Raw genomic sequence first — 22,969 nt, 5'->3', positions numbered from 1 at the left:
AATTGAGGTTTGGTACACTGAGCAATGAGTTTAGCAACTACACAGAAACCTGATCAATTGAGTAATCTTGTGAAATGGGACAACCATCCAAAGACTTGCCCCAACTGTACACACCAATAAATTCCAACATGCATTTTCTTTTTCCCCTTGCACAAAGGTTCTGTATATGCATACTTAATCTGTCACAATTACTTAAAATAAAAGCAAGAAACAATCACTCATTCCATACCTGGGATCATTTATAACTTTTACTAGGGCTTCATACAATTCGTTCTCAGTGATGGTCTTCCAGTTCAGCAATATTCCCATGCCTTTGGCCTGCACACGAGTCATAGTATCATAATGGTCTCCAAAAAGAGGAATCCCCACCACTGGGACCCCATGGTACATGGTCTCAAAAATGCTGTTCAAACCCCCGTGACTAAGAAAAGCCTTAATGTTAGAGTGACCTGAAAACAGAAGAGGCATGATGATTAAGAAAAATATTTGTATTTCCTTAATGTAAAGTTATTGAGGCAACTGGGTACTACACATTTGTCACCATGTTTCTACGGCTGCAATTCAGGAAGGCAAAAATGAATGCCACTGGTTTTGAAGTTCTTCTCAAACCACTCCGCTGAAATTTCACATGTATTAGATTATTTCCTTATACACTAAGAGAGAGGGAACGACCAATGCAAAGAAAATTCTCACGTATACAAGTTGTGTAAAATTATAAATGGAATAATTAATATACATTGTTTACTCCTAAGCAGCTGCAGATGGTGACTACAACTAGTTTAGCAACACAAATGAGCCAGGGAGAGAGCATTTTTCCTCATTATTCATATGAAATACAACCTACTTAATGACAGGACAACTGACGTTACATTCTCTCTAAAGCTTCACATGCCTTACTCCAGGCTAACAAGATCTGACAATAATGATAACCTCATGTAATGGAAAAACGAGACTGCCTCAGAGCAATTTAGTAACCAAAACAGATCTACCTGCTTTAGAAGTCATTTGCCTAATCACTACATTATGATAAATACGCCAGCTGACATGCACACACACTGATGCACACACATGCTTAATGCATTCATCAGTGCCCATCATGCACTAGAGCTGTTTGGCAAACACACAAACACCCAGGTATCCCAGAGATGACCTTAAACATTCTGTCGCCCCTCGGATGTGCAATGCATTCAGCTACCCTTCGACAAGGAAGGAAGGGGAAAAAATAAAATAAAATACATAGACTAACATATAGTGTTTACCAAAAAGATGGGAGAATATCAAGTTTCATCTCTGCACCTGAGAACTTGGAGTACCTCAGCTTAGTTAAACAGAAAGGTTATTATCAGCTTGCAACACGTGCCCAAGTTCTGGTAGAGCTTTCTTCAGAGAAAAATAGATGTACATATATACAGATCCCTAAGACTCGTTTTGATGCAATTTGAACAAATTTCATACACTCAGTTTTATGACACTTCCATGAAGAGGCCAGTCAACACCACACCATGCTTTTTTGTAACAGAGAAATAAACAGTGACAGTCATCAGTTCCCTAAAATATCAGATTCAAGAAAATTCCTACTTATTTATCTTTGATAATTATTTTTTCCTCAAACAGCATAGCTTCCATGGTATACAAGACACTTGTCAAATTTTTCCTGTTTATTAGGCGAAATGGTCCTTGGAATAACTACGTCCTTCCACCCTATTAACTTAAGGAAAAAATGAAGTTAGTACCAGGGAAAGATAATTAAGATCAGGGAGGTGTTCAATTTCATCATCTTGAAATTCTGATGAATTCCATATTCTTGTTCTAGGGCTTCCATTACAGAAATTATCCTAGCTTTATGGCTGCTAATGCAGTAGTATATTGTTGAATGAGTAACCTGAACTCAAGTGAGAATAAGCCATATAAGAGCAGAATAGATACTCACCAAGGAGGTCATTTTGTGGCAACCATTCTATAAGCTTCGTATTGTTGCCTAAATTCCTTGGTTTGTTTCCTGAAAACCTAAAACAGTAAAATCAATTGGAAGCTGAGTTATCAAGACCTCCAAAATCAATAAACTCAATCCAGGGAATCAAACCAAATGATCCACAAGCCCTAACCAGATTTCCCGTTACATGGGGGTACGTTTACTCACTATTCCAAAGAAAACAAAATAGGCTCAACCAAAATGCTGTAAGTAGCTAGTAACTTCCACTTCATTCATTTTCCTTGCAATCTGGCTTGAAACAATGTTTTCTATTAACACAGTGGCAATGCAGCTCCTTCTCAAAGCACGTAAGTAACTCTTCACTGTGACTGGCATGAGGTGTTCCTTTAATTTCTCTGTGATTCCAGGTCCATTGCTTTACTGAAAACTTGGGCTGGTCCTAGATAATTAACTCCACCAAGAACACCCTATCAGCACACAAATCATAACCCCTACCACCAACACAAGGCATTCCCTTTCAGCCAGCCAGTTCCTTGTAGCTCCTGATAATTGACACCATCTTATTTTGAAATAAATTACTAATACCAGGAAGACAAAGGCTGACAGCTCAGCTTATGAGGCAAGAAGCTATTGATGAAAAGTTCATAGAGATCAGACTGCAAGACAAGTGTATTTTTCTTACTTGCTCAACTGCCTAAAACCCAATGGCAACATCTTACTCACCTGGGGGCAACCCAGGAAAAGTTTAACCCATAAAATACAGACTAAAAGTACAAACTGATTTACATATTAATGTTATACACAGTTAATACAGAAAGTTAATTATATTCTAAACAGAAGAGGGGCAAAAATTACCAGTGACTACTAGAGGACAGAGCTGTTTTGTGACAGCTCCATCAAATGACTTAAAAATATTCTAGTTACTAGAAAGCATTAGAACTGCAACTTCAGAAAGAATCACCTACATATTCCCAATTAAGCAAGCCATACATCTTTACAACTGGCTTGTATGTTCTGTATGTTGAAAAAAGCCTATGTTACTCATGCAAAGTTAAACAGAAGTAAATAAACTGCGCTACTGTTTTGGCTCTAACTAGCACTCCGTAATTACAAGCATAAAAAACTACAAACATTTTCTTGATTTGGCATTGTGACATAAAACTACCAAACAGTACTGCCACCTTTCTCATATTCAGAAATGCCTTAGTATAAAAACCACCTGTGTCCAACACAGGCCATCAGTGATCTGAAGGGAAAAAAAAAAATAAAGAAAAGTAAAGCTGGACTCATAATTTGGTATTTAATTATGGATCTCAAATTCCCACTGGGGTGACTGAAAGCCACTTGCTCAGCTCTCCCAAAGACTATGTCTTACACCTAGTCCCAGGGACATCTTCCCATTCCACAATTCGTGATGGAAAGAAACAGCAGGTGGGTTCCCTTATCCAGAAAGTCATTCAGCAGGTAACAGATTGCAGATAAAACCAGAACAAACCAAAAAACAGAACAAACAAAAAAGAGCATTGGTAAGGAAATGCGAGTGAGGAAAATGAAATATTTTAACAGAAGGCTTCAACTGAAATCATTGCTTTTGCATTAAAAAAACTATCCGCAAGAAAAATCCATTAAAATTGATTTATGTACTACAGAAAGGGGTTATTTCCTACAGAAAAACATTCCAGGGAAAACATGATAAAAGGATAAAACAAAAGAAAAGTAGTAAGATCAACTGGGACTAATAGCGTCACAGGCTTCATAAGAAGCTTATAGCGGCTCTAACACAAACGAAAACTGAGGAGATCTTTACTACAACTACCAAAGGTTCTGTGCCATTGCCTGAAGAATTTCCATTTTCCTGTTCATTAGTGGGGTTCACTATTTCGATTACACACCGGTGAAAACGGTCCCTAAGAGACGGCAGGGAATGGGCTGCTAAACAGACTGCTAAGGCAACTGCAGAAGTGCAGCTGTCATAAATTTTATGACATTTATTATATGGAAACCAATGGTTCACACAGACTCCTCTGAATTACGTTACAGAGCGATGCTCCATGTGAAGCGGAGCTGACTAAACAGTTCTTGGATTTTTACAGTAAGTTGAGAGCACTACTCAAGATGTTTTTAGAGCTGGAATGAACTGGATTTTTACTCCTGCAGATTTTTCTTCTTCCAATTTCTCACAGAAAAAAGACCAGTGAGAAGAACAATTATGAAAGTCTATGTTTACAATAAAAAAAACCAGGCCCAAAAAAGCAAGGAAGAGAAAGAATAAAGAAAGCCTTAGGATTAAATTAGCAGGATGACATTCTTGCTCCCCAGGGTGGCTTCTTTAGCAGAAATGATGACAGCATGTCACAAATGTTGTAACCTCAGACTCTTTCTTCACTGTCCCCATTCCTTCTAGGATGTAAAGTCCGCACAGGAGTATAACCTATGACTTATTAGGCTACAAAATCCTTCTTATAGCAGGGGACCGCAACATTTCCACACAGAGCGTCTTTCAAAAGAGTCAAGTCCCCTGTGCCACCCAGACTGTCTCAATTTCAGCTTCTGCAACCCTAAATCAAGATTGCACAACAGGAAATAAAGAGTGTTTCAGATCACCCCACATACAACTGTCATGGCACTTACCTCCAAATAACTCTCTGAGGCAGTCTTGCCAGGGCATGTGCTAACTTATTTGCTATCTCTTCTGACAGGTACTTCACTCCAGCTCCAAATGAGACGAGGACAAAACCATTTTCATTAGCACCATTCACCCACGTCTGGAGGTCCTGTTGAAGTGAAAATTTATACTGAGCACGGTAGAAGCGCAAGTAAACCACAGAAACAAGAAATACACATGGCTTTGGAAGAACAATTGTCTGGTCATGTTACTTCACAAGGCAAGTTTCAAAAGTCACAAACATTTTAGAAATCAGCAAGTATAATGACTCAGTACTTCAGAATCCACGGTACAAGCTATGGACAGCGCAATTCCTCCAGGTTTCATTTAGCTTCCATATTAACAACCAGTTTCTTTTGATAATTTGTCTTTTCTTAACTGATCGGTTGACACATTCGCAAGTTAACACATTATATTTTAACTCATCAAAATATGAACAGATCTATCTTGTAGCATCAGCCTGGACACACAGCACAGGAAATACACTAATGAAGTCTGGGACTTAACTGTGATTTCTAGCTTTAAAGGAAGTGACAGAGCCTCAAAAGAGCTGGTCTTCTTTCATTTATATAAAATAATAAACACAACTTGAAAGAAGACAGAGCTTAAAAAAACACCTTCGGTTTCCACTGCTCCAATATTTCAAGTATTAACGAATACTGCATCTGCACAGCAAGTACAGGGTGAATGCCCTTCTTTCTTAGACTTAGATACTTTAACTTACTTAGACCTAACTGACTGCCTCTTCCGCAGGTTACCAGTGTTAAACTTGTGTATATTGAATATAATAAAGGCCAAAGCCCTCTACATCCTTACGCTCATCCTCCTCTTGTCATTACTCTGAAACTGAGTCTCTTGCAACGCAATTTTTGCTGACCCTCTTGATTCAAGGGCTGCCTCAACTTCGGCAAGGAAGGCAACAAAGCCAAAAGCAGAGATCTGCAGTCCTGCATGCTCTGAAAGCAGAGCCAGCATCAGCCTCCTGGGGGTAACCCAATGGTCACACCGTAAGATTCAAGTTCAGAGGCAGCAGCTTTTACAGCAGGGCACCCCGTGACTCTTCCTTCTGCAGCAGGGTCGGGCCGCTACCTTCAGCTGCACAGGGCTTTGGGGCTCTCACCAAGAGATGCTCAGCTGACACGTGGTCACTGCTAGGAGCACCCAATGCACAACCATGGCTGGTCCAGGGTTTCATTGCATTGCACACCTCAGTGCCTTGGGTCTAGCTACAGGTAACTGGGCAAGTCACAGTTAAGTTGCAAAGGAGATTGCAACATGCAAACGCTGAGGGATGCATTGGTGGAAACAGGGTTTGTGTCACTGATGACAAGGCAAGCCAGCAGATGCCACTACCAACTGCCACCAGGACAGAAGGGGCTCGGCAGGGCCAGAGGAAAAACCATCCCAGCATAAGACAGCAAGCACAGCTGCCAGCTAAACAAGTCTCAGCCACAAGAACAACACCATTTGGCTTCAGGGCTGGAAAAATGATGGGGGAAAAAAACGTAAAAGCCTCAGTGTCCCCTTTCCTGTTGAAAACACAGATTTAAATTCTAGCTTTTCCAATGCAACTGTTGGCAGGGGGAACTAAAAAAACCCTGTATCACTGAAATACAGGTGTGATCAGTCTGCCCAAAACTATCTTCTGTTTTCCAGGATATGGTTTAATTCTGGTCTCACCAAATTTAAACGTAAGCCAGTTCAACACCAGTACGGCAACAGGAAATGAGTAAAAAGAAAATTAAAAGCCCTGTTCACAATGCACTTCTTGTCCTGATAATAAATAGCAGGCCAGAGAGCAATGGAGTAATGCTGTGCTACTGTATCTGAGCACAGAACCACAAAAGCTACCACAAAAACCAGCAGGCATACCCAAGATCTGCACATTACACTGGGGGTTGTACATGAGTCTCTGCTATACAGTGAAAAGGGGATTCCATTTCCTCTAGAATCCACACCATTTCATTTTCCTTCATCCTTTCCCAGTGCACTTTTCCATATTTTTTCCCCCTGCACCTGTGGAGGCAGGAGGAAGAAGGAAAAGGAGAGGAAGTGTCTGTGACCTGCCCTGAAGCAGAATCATTTATTATGGGCTGACATGAAAGTTTCCAAGTGGTTTTGATTTGTTTAAAGTTTGTCCTTGAATTTTACTGAGGACCTAGGGCATGCTGCAAATGTAATTATATTATAGTCACTTTTACTTAGTGGTTCAACTAGTTACATCTTGAACCATTTCCTATCTGTTGTTTAAAGCCAAATAGAAAATAACCTTTTGGGGGCTCTAGGACAAACCATTCTGAAAAGCAATCAAGTACCAAGCTGTAAGAGACAGCTCTCTGCCCATTTGTGACATTCCGTCAAGTTATATCCTGGTAGCTGAACTCACCTGTTACAAAGTGGTTTTCTTCAGACAACTGGAAGAAGCCCAGCATTCGCAGGCTCTGGTCTTCATAGGGCACTCACCAACCCTGATACCTACTGGAAGTTTCTAGGGTGCCTTCCTGATGACAACTCCATGCATGACACAGGTGCTCCACAAGTCAACAAGAGGAGACACTCTGCTGGACCTCACAGACACAAACAAGGAAGACCCTACCTGGAGTGCAAAGGTCAGGGGAGCCTTAGCCACAGCGACCATAAAATGAAGGAGTTCAGGATACTGAAAGGACAAGGAAGATAACAGCATCTCCTGGACCCCAAGAGAACTGACTCTGGCCTCTTCAGAGACCTGCTTGGAAAAATGCCTTGGGATACAGCCCTGGAGAGAAAGGGGTTCACGAGTCCTAGCTGATACAAGCACCACCTCCTCCAAGCCCAAGCATGGTCCATGCTAATAAAGGTGGCAGCACATGTGGCAGGAGGATGAATAAAGGAGTCACGGCAAGACTCAGATGTAAAAAGGAAGCATACATGAGGTAGAAACAGGGAGAGGTGGCCCGAAGGGGGAGGAGGGGGAATATACGGGCACTGCCTGAGCTTGCAGGGATGGGGTTTAGAAAGCCAAAGCCCAGGTACAGAATCTGGTAAGGGACATGAAGGGCATCAGCAGCAAAAGGAAGGTCAGGGGAAGCATGACCCCACTGCTAAATGGGACAAGTGACCTGATGACAAAAATAATATGGTAAAGGCCAAGGTTCTTCACACTTTCTTCATCTCATCCTTTACCAGTAAGGCTGGCCTTCAGCAATCCCAGGTCCCTCAGACCAGAGAGAAAATCTGGAGCAAGGAATATCTATCTACCTTCAGTGGAAAATCAGGCTAGGCTACTTTTAAATGAACTGACCACACACAAGTATATGGGACCTGATACAATGCAGCCAGAAGTGCCAGCAGGCATCCAGGAGCTGGCCAACATCACTACGAGACCACTCAAATATGTCTGAAAGGTTAGTGCAATTGCAGGAGATTCTCGCAGACTGGGAGAAAAAAGAAAGAAAAAAAAAGAAAAAAGGAGAAAACCCAAGAAAAATAAGCTAACATCACTTGCATTTTCATGAGGGAGGATCGATCCAGAGAATGGGCTGCTCAGCCTCACCGTGATCCCTGGAAGGCAATGGAGCAAATAATCCTGGAGGTCATTTCCAAACATCAAGGACAGCATGAATGGAGCAGTCAGCATGGATTTATGGAGGAAAAATCAGCTTGGTCAACCCAACAGCCTTCTACATTGAGAAAACTGGCTCAGTGAATGAGGTGCGGCAGTGGGTGTTAACGTACATTGGCCTGAGTACTGCTTCCAGCACTGCCTCTCACCATAGCTTCACAAACTGATGTACTGGCTACACAAATAGACAGTGAGGTGGGACTGAAAACTGGTTGAACTGCAGGGCCTAAACAGTTGTGGTCAGTGGCACAAAGTCCAGCTGGAGGCATGTTTGCTTTTAGTAAGCACCAAACCAGAGTAGCTGGCACCATGGCTCAAACATTTCTCATTCAGCACTGCAAATTCCTACCTGTGACTACTTATTCTTAGTCACACAGGTTTCTGCTGCGAGAGATCAGTCTGTTCTAGCTCAGGAATGGCTCCCAAGGCTACTGCTCCTCTGTGCTTAATCAGAAAATCTTCAAGACTTCATAGCTCCAGTGTATTCACATAGTAAGAATTACACATCATTAAGTAAATATAGAGGAAGTATAAAATATTTCCTTGTAATGGAATTTCTAAAATAGCATTAAAAAATCCCCATGTATACAACAAATAGCTATCATGTACTTAGAATTTTATGTAGAAGGAGAAAAAAAAAAAAAGGAACTTTACTAGGTACCATGGAATTAAGAGTCACCCTACAAACAGGCTTTTGCATTTTATTGTTGTGCAATAGCAAAGCAACTGCTTTCTGTTACTATAGCTGATTTCATAACCAAACCTTTGTAACCCTCCCTTTGAAGGTAATCCCACTGCTTCAGTGGAACATAAGCACATACAAAGGACAACTTAAAATCTTGACAAGTAAGACAATATCCTTGCCATCAGGCTCAAAAGATGTAATTTGTTTGCCATATTAATCGGGATTACATAAAAATATCAAAATCAGTGGAATACAAACTATTTTATTTTGCATAAGCTGAAGCCTGTTATCTGAGTTTTCGCTCTCCTGACACACCAAGTGCAGCAATACACAAATGCACACTTGCAGGCTCTCAAACTGGGATCCAAGCAACAGAAGTTTGCATGGTAAGATTCTAATTAATTTCAGAAAATCAGGCACGCTTCCCCTACAGAGAGGTGCACACAAGAAAGAGGTAAGTGCAGTGAGGTTTGCCATGCTTAGAGTTAGTCAGGTGGAAATCAGCTCCAATCCAACAGGTACATAATGATTAACACAAGTGCAACCGGCAGGGTCTTAGCTCAGACAGAACAGCCTACGTGGCTGCCAAGGGCTTCCAGACCAGAGCTGGATGATGCCTGGCCAACCCAAATCAGAAGCAATGGAACTTGAAATTGTCCTCTGGGTTTCTTTTAGGATGCTAAATCAGAAAGAATATGATTCCAATTCCTCACACAGTCACAGCCAAAACTGTTCTGTGTCAACCTTGAGAAGATCCAGAAGAGTTTCAACTCAGCTTGCTGTATTTTGACATCAACCGAAAGGTTCTGTCCTCCTGCCCTGCCTCAAATTTGTCTTAATTTTACTCAAGCTTTACATCGTGCTGATAGCTTGCTTGCCCGCCTTCTGATCTGCAGGCCCCTTTCAATCTGCTTCCCCAGAGGGGTGCTGGAGATCAGTACCATGCACGGACTGTAGAAAACTAACTACAGACTTGTCAGGACAAGGGTTCTCCTTGTATACATCTGTGTAATTCCTGGCATAACACAGTCTTAATTAAATGGGATCACTATGCATTGCTAAAAATGCAAGAGTTGGGTAAAAATCAGGAAATGAAGAAGGGGGGACTCCTTGCAGAGCTCCCCAAGTTCGTGACCTGCAGGAGTCTTTTATTCTCAGGCTCCTTTAACTTCTTATAGTTATTTCTCCTGACAGCTTTTCAGTACAAACTTTCTAAACTGAAGATCTAGTGAAACTGAATCCCAAGCGAACAACATTCACAGGTCTTTGGTTGCAAGACAGATCTGAACGTCCTGGTACAATTAGCCAGGCCACAGTACAAAGGCTCACTATTTCCTTGTACTTTCCCTGTTCTTTGTGTGGCGTACAAGATATAGAAATGATAGAATAGATAAAAAGCAGGCTACGATCCTGGCACAGGAAAGAGACTAAATACTTCATCAGCATTATTACTATGGCTATGTACGTCACCTCATTGGCACACACACATTCCTAACATTTACTTTAGGAGGTGCACAGCAGTGACTGATGCAGTACAAGCAGTGCAAAAATACAAGCTTTGAGCGATTCTCACAAAATCTGAATCATGAAAGAGAACAAACCAATGCCACAATTTTGTTTGCCTACAATTTCTGCATATCTAGCCACTACAGGCTTTAGTCACCTTCCTGCCTGCCTTTCCATTCATTAAGCCCTAACGCCCCTGCCAAGTACCATTCTCAGTGAAACCTGCGCTCCAACACCGTATGTTAAAAAACTTCGCAGACACCTAGGCTCATTCCCTATGAATTCACCCCATTTTCTTAAATCCACTTACACTTTTGACCTCCGGCACATTTAGTCTTTCCGATCAAATTATGCACCATATGAAAATGCACTGAGTCAGGATGAGTCATTAGAGCTGCCTTCATTAAAAGCGGTATTCCCTGTTTGGGCAGCATTTTACAGCTCCTTGCTTGCAGCCTGGTTTAAATGACGTTCAGGTAAATTCAGTGCATTTTTTTTTAACGTAAGGAAAGGATACTTCATATTTGAAATTACAACTTTTGCTAAACCAACAGTAAAGGTCTGAGGAGGGGGGTTATTAAATTCTGAGCTGCATTATTGAGCCTTCCTCAAACTACTCCTTGAACTTCAACTGAACACAGAAGGAAGAACCTTTGACTTTTGCAGTTAATTCAAACTCTATACATACATTGTGAAGACAAGCACTTCTTTAAATTGTTACCTCTTTCAGTGACTGTAGCAGAGCCCCCAATGACTCCTACCCTCCTCAAGATACAATTATTTTCAGGTTTTGTGGTACAGGAGGAAAAACTCTTGCCTCAATTACTTCACGTCCTAGCATAGCCAGCAGACAACACTGCTTTGCTGAGGCTACTCTGCAAACTTGACAAAACGACCAGCAGCCTAGAAACAGAGACATGGCTTTCCCCTTCCAAACTAGGAAACCTCAAACACTTATAACCCCCAAAGCTTGATGAAATTGAAAGCAAAATTTCCAATAGAACTTCTGAAAAAAACTTAAATCGGGCATTCACATAACTTGCAGCTGAAGAAGCATTAAAAATTTAATTCTTCTTGGTAGGTTCACACCAAAACAAAGCTGACATTAATGAAGTATTAAGCTGGATACACAGGTGCACAACGGGATTTTGCAGAAATTATAAGACACTTTAATACAGCTGAAAAGTCTGGGATTGAAGAGGTATTTGCAACAATGACTTGAGTGAGGGAGGCTGTTTTCTCCATGCTCTCTCAACAGTAGGTAGAGAGGCTCGCCCAACAAATCTGAGCACCTACCACTAGACACATCACACCTCTTCTTGCCCACCCCCATCTCCTCACCAGGCACAGCACAGCCCCAGATGAGTTTAGATGACGTGAAAGACAGAAAAACTGTCAAGCCTAGTACAGCACACATTCAGTTCCTGAACTACATTTTGAATCACATTTTCTAACTGAATTTTCAGTTTCATCTAATTATAGCTTTATATATAGTCCCAGTAAAGTATCATCTAATACATACATTAATTACCGTTTTCACTTGAGTTAAATGATTTTAAAATTTAAAATGCATGCTAAGGTATGAAATGCTTAAGGGAGCCCCAATTACAACGCTGTGCCAAACCCTGTCAGGCCTCTGCCTGTTTTCATGCTAACTCCTGTGCAAATGCATGTTCTTTGAGCAAAACAGTAGAAGGGACTGAAATTACAAACTTCCTTTTGAAGCTCCCTACCTGTTCATTCAACTATCTAGTTTCACTTCTGTTGACTGACTGATCCTGGCACACTTAAGTCCCAAAGGAGGTACCGATTCATCTTTGACCTTACTGCGCATCATGATGTGCTTTCTACACCCTTTTAGTAAGTGATAATTAAACACACTTGCATCTCACAGAGAGGTATGGCACCTGCACAGACCAGGCAAAGGCAGTCAGAAGGCCACTATTCCCTTCCTTCCCTAGGCAGGGGGATTTCACATGGTAGCCCACCTGCCTTGTGGCCATTTCACCCCTCTCAGAAGCTGCATGCTTGCTTTTCAAACCCTGCCTGGCATTTATCATACACACCGTTCACAGGCTGCCTAAGCAGGCTTCTTTTTCAACACGGGTAGTATTTTATTGCAGTGAGAGCTCTGCACAGGAGCAGACACTACGACCTTGCCTTGTTCTCCTTTCCAAGTTTGGCTGCTTGGAAGTAATGATTTCTGTGTGACACTACGTTACTGAAAAGTGAAGGTTTTTGAGTATGTACTGGTCTTTTACTGAGGTTCTCCCCGTGCTTGCATCAGGAGAATAAGCACTTATTGATCTATGCTGTATATATAGGCGGGGGTGGGGGGGGATTAAAAAAAAAAAGAAATAAATCTTTTTACCATTCTCAGACAGGAATGCTATTGTGCCGACCCTACTATGTGAGCTTTGTTCTGTTTGATTTTCTAATTAGCTATTCTTAGCAGGCTTAGATGCTAAATGCACAGCTGTGACTATAGAGTGAGGACCCAGCTGGCAGTAACCAGTGGTGCCTAATACTGAGCTTTGTTTCAGATAAACAAAGTACACAAATACAAACATAACCGGGTTTAATATCCGAAGCTTTCCCTGTTCAGCTGCTCGATTCAAATGTGTAATAGCACAAATGTCTGTTCTTTGAATATGGTTGCAAACCACCATTCCCCACTGGAAAGCACAGGCATACTATGCAACTTCTGCTACAAAATCCTGCACAGAGTAGACAAAACCAGATCTATTTCAAAATAAATAAGAAGCCACATGAAGTGATCTTTAGAAAGGAGATACTCCCTGATAAATAGACAGAAAGGTACATAGGCCATTTTATCAGTGTCCTAACTTTTCTGGCATCTTCTAAATAGTACTTATCTCGTGAAATATTCAAATGCTGTATTAATCCATTTTTAACCCAATTTCAGATTTTACCAAAAACCCAACGCTTCAGCACAGGTGGTTAGATGGCATATAGATGCCATTATACAACCTTTACTGTCACTGAACAAACAGGGTCCTATCACATAATCGGAAAGTTAAAAAATAACATCTCACTCTACAGCAAACCCAGAGAAACACCATCACTTTAGGCAAAGTATGCTGTTTGTATTTACTTATCATGAATTCGTAAATCAGTTTACAGCCAAAAATAGGTGTGTTTTTTCATTTGCTCTAACAAGCAAAGGCCATGGGACACCACAGCAAACACCTGACAGCACTGAGCAGAGGATGGCTTGCACCTCCCTGACTCAACACATCCAGCTGCTTTCTGCTGGCTCAGCCAAACATCTCCGCATCGGCTGGCGTGTATGGCACGCTCTGAAGGTTATTTTTCCACTAACTAAATCCCTGCCTCTTATAAGCGATGGCCACAAGGCAAATGTGCTCATCCCATTTTATCAGGGTTTGTTCCTTTCCATATCATCAGGCTCAGTCAATTCAATTAAAGCAGCCATGCTGCTCCCAGCCAGGACAAGATCCTTCCCCACCCCACCATTTCCCTCTGGATTAACTGCAAGTTAATTGTTGTCCTTCCTCGAGTACACGTTGCTGTCAGCCACCAGCCTCCTCTCTGCTGCAAACTCATAACTAAAACATATTTTTTCTGGTTGCTCCCCCTCTCCTCTCCATTTATTCTGCTGCCTGAAGTCCAACTGAAACCTCTAAAAATGAAACAGAAAAGGTAGGGTATTTGTAAAGTCTCAGTAAGTTTCTATATTGCCTTCCCTTAGATACACTGAAGTTGGCTGACCTGTGCCACATACTATTAAGATGCTGATAAATCTCATTCTATTAATGAGATCTACCATATGTGAAGTCCACACAGTTAATATTCATATTATTTCTTCTTATTTTATAGTTCATACTAGCATACAATAAGATAATTCTAAAAACAATACTTTGTAGACATTAGTCTAATGCTACAATCTGAGTATGCTTTTAAAAACTCCTCTATTTTCTTGCTGGTTGAAGCCACGCTAACACTCTTAGCTGGGAAACAAACTGTTAAGGTCTGAAATGTTTTCTATTAGGACCCCAAGCACTAGTAAGTGCACTGTCATCATGTATTAATCTAACAATGCTGTTGATAAAGTGCTTCTTCAATAATATTAGACAGATTCAGCCCTGTCAAAATACAGACTTTTTCATTTTCTGTTCTTCACTAATTATTTGGTGTATGTATACTGCACATTTGGCTTATCAAAATGTATTGAGAGGAAAAAATATATCTTTAAAGCCTTATGAAGCTTTCAATGTCTGAAATGTTGCATTTTCTCATACCTGACCTCTACAGCCTTTTCCCATTTAACATCCAATTCTGACAAAATGTTTAAGTCCATTTAACTTCAAAGAAGAGTGAAATTCAGACTCAAAAACACAGGTAAGAAATACAGTCCCACAAGCCCTTGTCTTTTCTCCCCTACCTCAGCCCTCTCTAGAGTTACAGGCATATCCAATGAAGCCTCTGAGAACACGGTCTACCTAAAACTAGAGGTCAACCAGAAAAGCGCCGTGCAAGTACTTCCCTGATGCAACACCTTCCATCAAAAATCCATTACTCACTGGACCTTTGGCAAGCACCCTGGGAAAGCAACCTTGCCTTTCAAATGAATGGAAGGTAGTCCAAAAGTAAGAAGCCTGCCCTTCAAGAGAGGTTATTGAAATCACTGCATAGTGTAGCATGCGCAGCAGAGGTATCTTCAAATCCAGGATTCAAATTAAAAACCTTGTTGACACTATATTCTGTTAAAAAATACCTCTCCAAAAAAACATTCATTTTCCTAAGCATGAAGTCCTGTCTTATTAACTTGCAAGCATACACAAAATCGTTTTAAGATTATTACATGTAAATGCAAACCAAGGTTTTGCCAATCCTTCCGCAATTTCAGTAGCTGCATATGTAGTGGAAAAGCTGTACAAGTAACAGTTAAGAAGTATGGAGACTGTTTTTACCCACTCCATCTATAGAACATTGTGTCAAATTGAACTGCAGTAAATACAGTAAGACGACAATTGAGAAGAAGCTGAATTTTAAGTCCAGATCACCTGCCTTAAAGACACTGACACACTGCCCCATTCATAAATCCACATTATGAACTAAATCAGGTGGGAAATTTTGTCTTTCATTGTTCCAGTAAAAGACCTGTGCTCTGTAGATGGTAGGAGATCTAATTCTAAACTGCAGCATTGATTTAATAATGGCAAGTTCTTCTTCATTTCCTCTTCAGATTAAATAGCCTTCCTTTCTCCCTGGAACTTACCTCCTTCCTTCTCTCTTTTTTGAAAATAGTTATATACACATGTGCATATATATACACACATATATATTTTAATATAATATTTATATATTTTAAACAGGACATCAGTCATCACCCCTTCTTTAAAAACAAGGTTAAGATCAGCTGGCTTCTGAGCCTGTGATAAGATCTCACATCCTTCAATAAGACCTCCCTAATCTCCTCTTCTGCTCCTCCACTTGGATGGGGTGACTTGAACTGCATTCAGAAACGCTTAGGAGGGCCCCATCTACTTGTGTCCCCCCTCGCCTCTGCGCAGAATGCATGAAGAGAGATCAAGCATGACAGTGGCACTCGCTGGGCAATACCCTGTTCTCCCCTCTTATGGGAGCCCGGGTCCAGGCACAGGCAGGGCTGCCCGCACAGGCGGCACAGCATTATGCAGGATGAATCCCCACAGCAGCTACCAGGTATCCTGCCCCCAGCTCCCCCAGACCAGGGTTACCCGACTGACACAGCACGCTGCCCTGCAGCATCCCCCGGGCATGCTGCACACAGCCCGGGAACACCTGGGGAGATGCAAGTGAGCTACAACAGACAGCAAAACAGCAGGCAAAGGTTAATACCCAATTACAAAGGTGTGTGGCTGCATTAAAAAAGTAATTATTTTTAAAAAACTCTTTTTAAAACTCAGCAGTTTTAAACAAGTAAAATCATTAGAACACCACTGTTAACAGAACTGCTGCTCAAGGTGCTGTTGTGACCTACAAGCAGCTCACTGTCAGGACACGAAAGAAGACTTTACTTCAAGTCATCTGTAAAGTACATCCACTGAACCTGGGGACTGAAGAAATTCCTGTACACCAGCTTTCAGCCAAACATAAACTTGACTCCCTGAAACTACAATTCCCTTGAAGGCACGCTTTTAGCAGGAATGGTATCATTTGGAAGACAGACGCTTTTTTAGGCAGAGAAGCTGAAGATCCATTACTAATTTTCCCAGCGCTCTTCAAAAGGTCACGTAAGAGGCGCTTGAAGCCACACTGTGGAAGAGATTACATACCACCTACTGCTCTCAGGCACTAACACTGGGGCAGGGACCCAGGTGTGGAACTGTACCTTCTCCCCAGCCGTCATGTTTGGTTCTTCCTCAGAAATCTCCATCCTCTTCTGGAGGCCCCAGCCAGACGCCTCACCACCCCAAACAACTGGTACCATCTAAGACTAACCCAGCCACAGGATATACAAATGCCCAAGCAGATTATTAGCCGAACACAAGCTGTCCACTTAAATAACCTTAAAGCAACTAGCACATCTGAAAAAAGAAGCTGGCTTGATTACAAAGATTATTTTTTAAGTCAATAATAATAATTAGGGTTGCTGCTCTTAAACGACAGCTTTGAACATGTCCCAGATTATACAAACATGGTGTTCAAACTCAAGCACATTCCAAATACTACAGAAAAAAGTATGCCTCCAGAAATAATTCCCATCTTCTGTTTCCCTACATAATGTTAGAATTTATCCTACCAGATGCTAAAGAAGTAGATCATGAGGAAAAAACACTAGCTCATTTGTCATACATACAGGTCAATCAAAAACTTGCAAATGACACTCGCAGTTAAAGCACTGCACATTACAGAAGCGAGTAAATCTTGTTGATTAGTGCACTGCAATATGAAAATCATGAATTAGAATACTTAAAAACAGAAAACCTGTTTATAATAGTAGTTTATATTATCCAGATGGATTTTTTTTTTTGTAAATGGAGTAAAATAACTTGTTGCTTTTAACTTTCATAAATTGACCTATGCAACATCCAAGGTGTGAACCTTGCATTTTCCATTCCCAGTACACACAATCATTTGAGCTGAAGAAACAACCACGTCGTACTACTATCCATGAAGCAAGTAAACTTGCTTTTTGATGGACAGCACAGGCTTGCTGTAGAGGTTTTCTGTTCCTTCATCAGATCACTGGATGCCAGCTTACGTTTCGCATGTATACTTAGGGGACCTGCCTTCCTGAACACATTTTACTGGAGATACTTCACCAACTTCTGCAATCAGCCCCTCATCCTTTTCCCTGTGTCTTACACCACACAGGTAGATGCTGAATCTTCCCAAATTTAAAATGCAGCAGTATAGCAGGAATAGACACGGTTTGTCAACCTAGCCAGACTGGAGCATCTGAGACTGGAGACTACAGCAGTTTTATGACTGGGTATCTGGAGAGCTCAGGCAACACTTACCTGTGTAGCAAAAGATTAATTGTTAGGGGTGTGGGGGTGAGCTTTATGTGGAAATACTATTTCAGAGACAAAATACATGATCATATGGTTCTGTACGGAATTTACAGTGCCCCATAATCTCTATCAACCTTGAAAGACTTTTTGCCTCCCCAGCTGATAATTACAGGCATTTTAAAACAGCTCTAGAATTGCTTCACATCACCAGAAATTTACGGTCAAAAGTAGCTCTAGAAGAACTGTTCCCCAAACTTTGAAAAAAAGAAATTAAAAACCCGATGTGCTATGCCATGTGCAAAAAAATCTACTGCTACAGTCTGCAAGAGCTTATAGACTGTGCCCTTGAATTTGAATTTAGGAGAAAAATCTGATCTAAGGAATAAAATGACTCTTCCACCTTATTTTAAATACCAGTATCTGCTAACACACACCTAGCTAACATACAACTGTCAGCAAGCCTCCCAAAAAAAAACCAAACAACTTTTTAGTGAAGATATTTCAAAGCCACCAATTTGTTACATAGATGTAGATCCACAGAACAACAAGATTAGATAAGAGATCTACAGGGAGGAGCAAGGAAGTTCCTGTAATTACTATTTGATGACAGCTATGGCTGAAAGGACAGCTTCCAACTCTGAAACGTGAACACCCTCCTTTGTAGCATAAATTCAGTTTACTCAGGTACGGAAGAAGTTACAAAAAAAAAAAAAAAAAGAACTGTCATTTGCTTCTCTTTTCCCACCAATGATAAAATGGCATTCAGTCCAAAGTACCACCTCAAGATCAGTGTTGTAAAAAGGCATAGTGTCACACAGAAGTAGTTATGAAACTTTAAAAACTGTGCTGATGTGTAAAAGCAGCTGGTCAACTTACAAACTACAGGGTATGTGTCATTTTAGTTTGTGATTTTCTTAATTTTTTTTTTTAAACAGTGACACTAATCTGTGTAATCTCAAATACAGCTAGCACTGGCCATTAGGAAAGTAAACGTTCTCTGGAAAATACTGCCGAGTAACACCATACACTTAATAGTTTAAGTCAGCAATGACCTTAAACACTCGATATTCAATCTGTCTCCAGCTTTTGGTCTTTTAAGGCTAGTTCTGCTTGCACTGTCCTCTATGCAATTCAAAATACACTCTTTTTGGAGTTCACTATACAAACCCTGGGCTCTTTCCCACGTGCGCGTAAGATTTGAATCACTTGTGGGCAACGGGTGCAGCCACATTATCCATCTCCTTGCCTCTTACAGAGCACCCTATTTATGCAAGAAGCACCTTCTAAATCCACACACTTTAACCAGCAAAGACAGCATGTTAGCTACCACAGAATATGAATAGCTGTGCAGTGTCCGTTGCCTGCGCCGAGGTTTCTGAAGCAATGCTCAGCCCTTCCACCACAATGAGAGAGTGACACAAGTTACACTCAGCTTCATCCATCTGCAGCAGGGATCAGAGCAGCGCAGAAGGAAACATGCCCATCATCGGGAATTTCAGTTCGACACGCTGCCTCTCTGTAAAGGGCAAGACTAACCCTGCTAGGCTGAGAGGAAAGCTCCCAGCTGCCCGTGCCATGCCGTGCCGCAAGGTGCTGCAGGAAGCCGGGCAGAGCGGTGACCTCCAAAGGACCCACTGCTCTCCTTGCTGGCTCTTGGCTCCCGCTCCTCGGCATGCTGATCACTGCAACCACGCCGAGGGACACTGCGTCAAGCACAGACCGACATCAGGGCACTGACTCTGAGGGAGAGAAAAAAGGAGATCGGAGCCTGGTGAAGGCTTCCCGAGATGTCTCTGCAGGCTGCAACCCAAAGACACGTTTGCAGTTTGCACACCGCAGCCAGGCGATGTGTGCTGCAGTCATAATTGCTACAAAGCTCAGCAGCAGCTAAAAATCATGCCTGCCACGCGAGCTAACTGCGTGATCGGCTACTGCTGGTTTCTGGCCTGGGCAGGGCAGTGAGGCTATGCCCCGATATGGCCAGTTCCCTTCACGGGTGACGTGCGAGATGCGCAGCTAACATACGGTCCCTGCAGGGACTGCAGCCTGCCCTTACCTGAGCACCGTGCCAGCATGGCAGAGACTCTGCACATAACTGTACACACTCCAGCAGCTTGACTTCGGCTACATCTATTGCGGTCCTTGATCTGAGCGTCCCCCACAAAGCATGTCACTTAAAGCCACGCAAAAGGCCAAATGCTGCTGCAGACCCCCCACGTCCCCCATGCAGATCCCAACAAGCATTTGGTTCACAGGTGAAATAAAGCTTCCAGCATAACACCCTCCAAAATAAATCTTGTTTACCTGCACCAAAAAATACTTTACAAAGGGAACCTGAATGCAGTAAGTGGGGATGACTGGGGGATTTACAAAACCCTTCCACTGCCCTGAACCAAAATATTAATGCAGATGGGACAGGGACAGAGCAAAGCAAGAGTTAGGTTTTCTTCCCCTCACATGCACAACGTTACATGACACAGATATTCAGCAGCCCCTGCTACAGGCTACCTTTAAAGCTGTGTTTTTCTAACTTCTCTTCAATGAAAGTTTAAGGAAAACACAGGTGGATAGACTAAGCAATCACAACAAAGAGCTACCACATCCCCTAGAATTAAAGAACGGCCATCCTGTAACAGTTAGAAGACCCTGACCTTTGTCTCCTCTTTGCTTAATGACTACTCTCTGCCTTTTCTTTTTAAGATGTTACTTACTAGGAGAAACACAAGAGCTCTTCAGTTATGTACAGGAATTCTAACTTGGTTAAAAAATTTTTCCTTTTTCACTGTATCACACACACACCCCAAAATAACAAACTCCCTGCTGATGAGGCAGTGGTGCCACAGCTGAAGTGCCTGAGTATTTTGTGTTGAGCAGGTATCTTGGACTTGGAAAAAAACATACATCTCTAACCAGAAAAAGTAGACCAGGCTACCTCAGAGAATGTAAGAGACCTGAATGGCTTCTAATGGTATCTTAAATTTGCCTGTTAAAGCTGTTATCTCCAGCCACATGCTCCTCTTTTCTGATGATCATCGGTGGGCAGGAATGTTGCTTTCCTTTACAAGACTGCTCCTGAAGCATCACCATTTCCAGCCCAGCACAGAAACACAAACCAGCTCTACTTCTGGCTCACCTTAATGCTCCAGACTAAAAGCTGCAGAAAATAAATTAGCAAAGGCCTCTGCCTTAAAGATGCAGCAATAGCTGAAAAGAGTCACAGCACAAGCTGCCCAAAATTTAATTTGCCAGAATAAAGCAACAGTTATAAATTTTATCTAACTGTTCAGTAAAAACAAACTGATTGCCCAATAATTTACCTGCAATACATACCACAGTGGATTATGCATAACAGTTTAGGCATGGACAAATTATATGGTAAAAGATGAACACACTTTTCTGTCTCTCGCATTCAATCAAATCCTGCGCTTAGATCATTGTAAGAATGAATTGCCTGATAAAACTGAAGAGAAGGTAAATGATGCCTCAGCTCACAAATAATTACAGGGTTTGGGATTTTTCCTCCTGTTGTAATAAGTATTTGCCAGCCTGTACTCTACCTACAGGTCTATTTCAAGGTCACTGTTGATCTGGTTATATTAAACATTTTACTTACTGTTCCACCTTCTTGCATCATAAGATATTGTAACAGGTTAACATCTGTGGTTCCAGAGTACATGTGGGAAGTACAGAGAAATATATTCTCAAAAGGCTCCAAATACGTATGTGCATGTACAAATAACATCTCTGTATCTATACACACACACACACACCTGTTCTCAAATCAGATACTTTCTTTGCTCTAAAGTGGAGTGGAAGAAAATGGAAGGAGCAGTTTTCTTTCAATGTTTTTTTACCCTAAAAACCAATCTACAGAGACCAAAGAATAGACAATGTTAATGTCCTACACAAATTTATCACGCAACAAAGACATTTTTCTTTGTACAGAACAACAACAACAACAAAAAATTGGTTGGGAAAACAAATTGCTGAAACTCAATCCAGCCAGCAAAGTTTTCCAGGAGAAAATTGGGCTGAAATGTGTTTAGACAGCACAAGGCTACCTTTAGTTCGCTTTTTCAGGGTACCTGTGCAGCCTGACACTTTCTAAACACAAACACATTCATGTACAGGAAAAACCAGTTAGAAACAGCACTGTTATGATGATCTCTGATGACACCTTGGAGAACAGACCATAGTATATGCCGGCATATAACCACTAGTATGTTCAGAGTACAATGCAGGTGCCTGCTCTCATTCAGCTCAGATGCATTTAAAGTAAACAGAGGAAAAAAAAGATGAGGGAATTGGCTCGGTGTTCCACATCCTGCAGCCCCAATCTGAGCATTATCTGATGTCTTCCGAATCTGTGAGAAAAGTTACTGCTAAATCACAGTGCAAAGGATAAAACAAAACACAACACACCCCTCTTCCACAACCAATTTTCAGGCTAGAACAGATGAAAAGCTGGCCTGGCAGTTTTCATGCAAAAAGCAAAGGCTGAATGAGGCATTTTTAGACATAAATTGTTAAGCACTGCAGGTCTACCTACCTATTTATCAACCAGCCAGAAGCTTCCATTAATAACCATCTCCAAGTCAAGATCTATTTGTTTACATATACACAAACGGAAGTGTAAATGACATGGTTTTCTGGGAAATTTTGTTCTGCCTGTCACTCACCATTGTGTTGCTGAACAGAGGCAATCTTGAGAATCAGGTATCAAGTATCACAGGTACACTGAAGTAATCAAACTTTAATTATTAATCTGTGCAACCAGGATTTCCGGAGTGAGTACAGTCACTATCACTATTTCAGTCTGAAGTTCAGTACCTGATGGCCAGTAATTGTACAGTAAAAATTCTATCTTAAGTATAGTAGTGGTGCCACTTATGTCAACTCGCATGATCTCCATTTCTTGGCCTACACACAGTTTCTTCATGCTTGTATACACCTCATTTTAAAGATTTTTTTACCTATCAAACCAAGGGAAGCAAACTCTCCATAAAAGCACTAATACCATGAAATTAGATAGTATAAATCAGCGGGCTTCTTTAAGTGTAAGCAGAGTTCATGTTCATCATTCTCCCTTCTT

The 22,969-nt window shown here is 41.4% G+C and overlaps 1 protein-coding gene across 4 annotated transcripts in view; it reads right to left on the bottom strand.

The window, feature by feature from the left end:
- The window catches only part of UGT8 (UDP glycosyltransferase 8), a 48,128-nt gene that overhangs the window by 3,677 nt on the left and 21,482 nt on the right, over nucleotides 1-22,969 (bottom strand). For all 4 annotated transcript variants that reach the window (XM_056356873.1, XM_056356897.1, XM_056356890.1 and 1 more), the window contains exons 3-5: nucleotides 4,565-4,707; nucleotides 1,931-2,007; nucleotides 230-449 (exon numbers count right to left, since the gene is read on the bottom strand). In XM_056356873.1, the coding sequence (XP_056212848.1) occupies nucleotides 230-449; nucleotides 1,931-2,007; nucleotides 4,565-4,707 (440 nt within the window). The remainder of the gene's footprint in view (nucleotides 1-229; nucleotides 450-1,930; nucleotides 2,008-4,564; nucleotides 4,708-22,969) is intronic.

This window comes from Falco biarmicus, chromosome 1 (genome assembly GCF_023638135.1).
Source record: "Falco biarmicus isolate bFalBia1 chromosome 1, bFalBia1.pri, whole genome shotgun sequence".
NCBI lineage: Eukaryota > Metazoa > Chordata > Aves > Falconiformes > Falconidae > Falco > Falco biarmicus.
The sequence above is the reverse complement of the archived record's forward strand: the minus strand, read 5'-3'. Positions and strand labels throughout refer to the sequence as shown.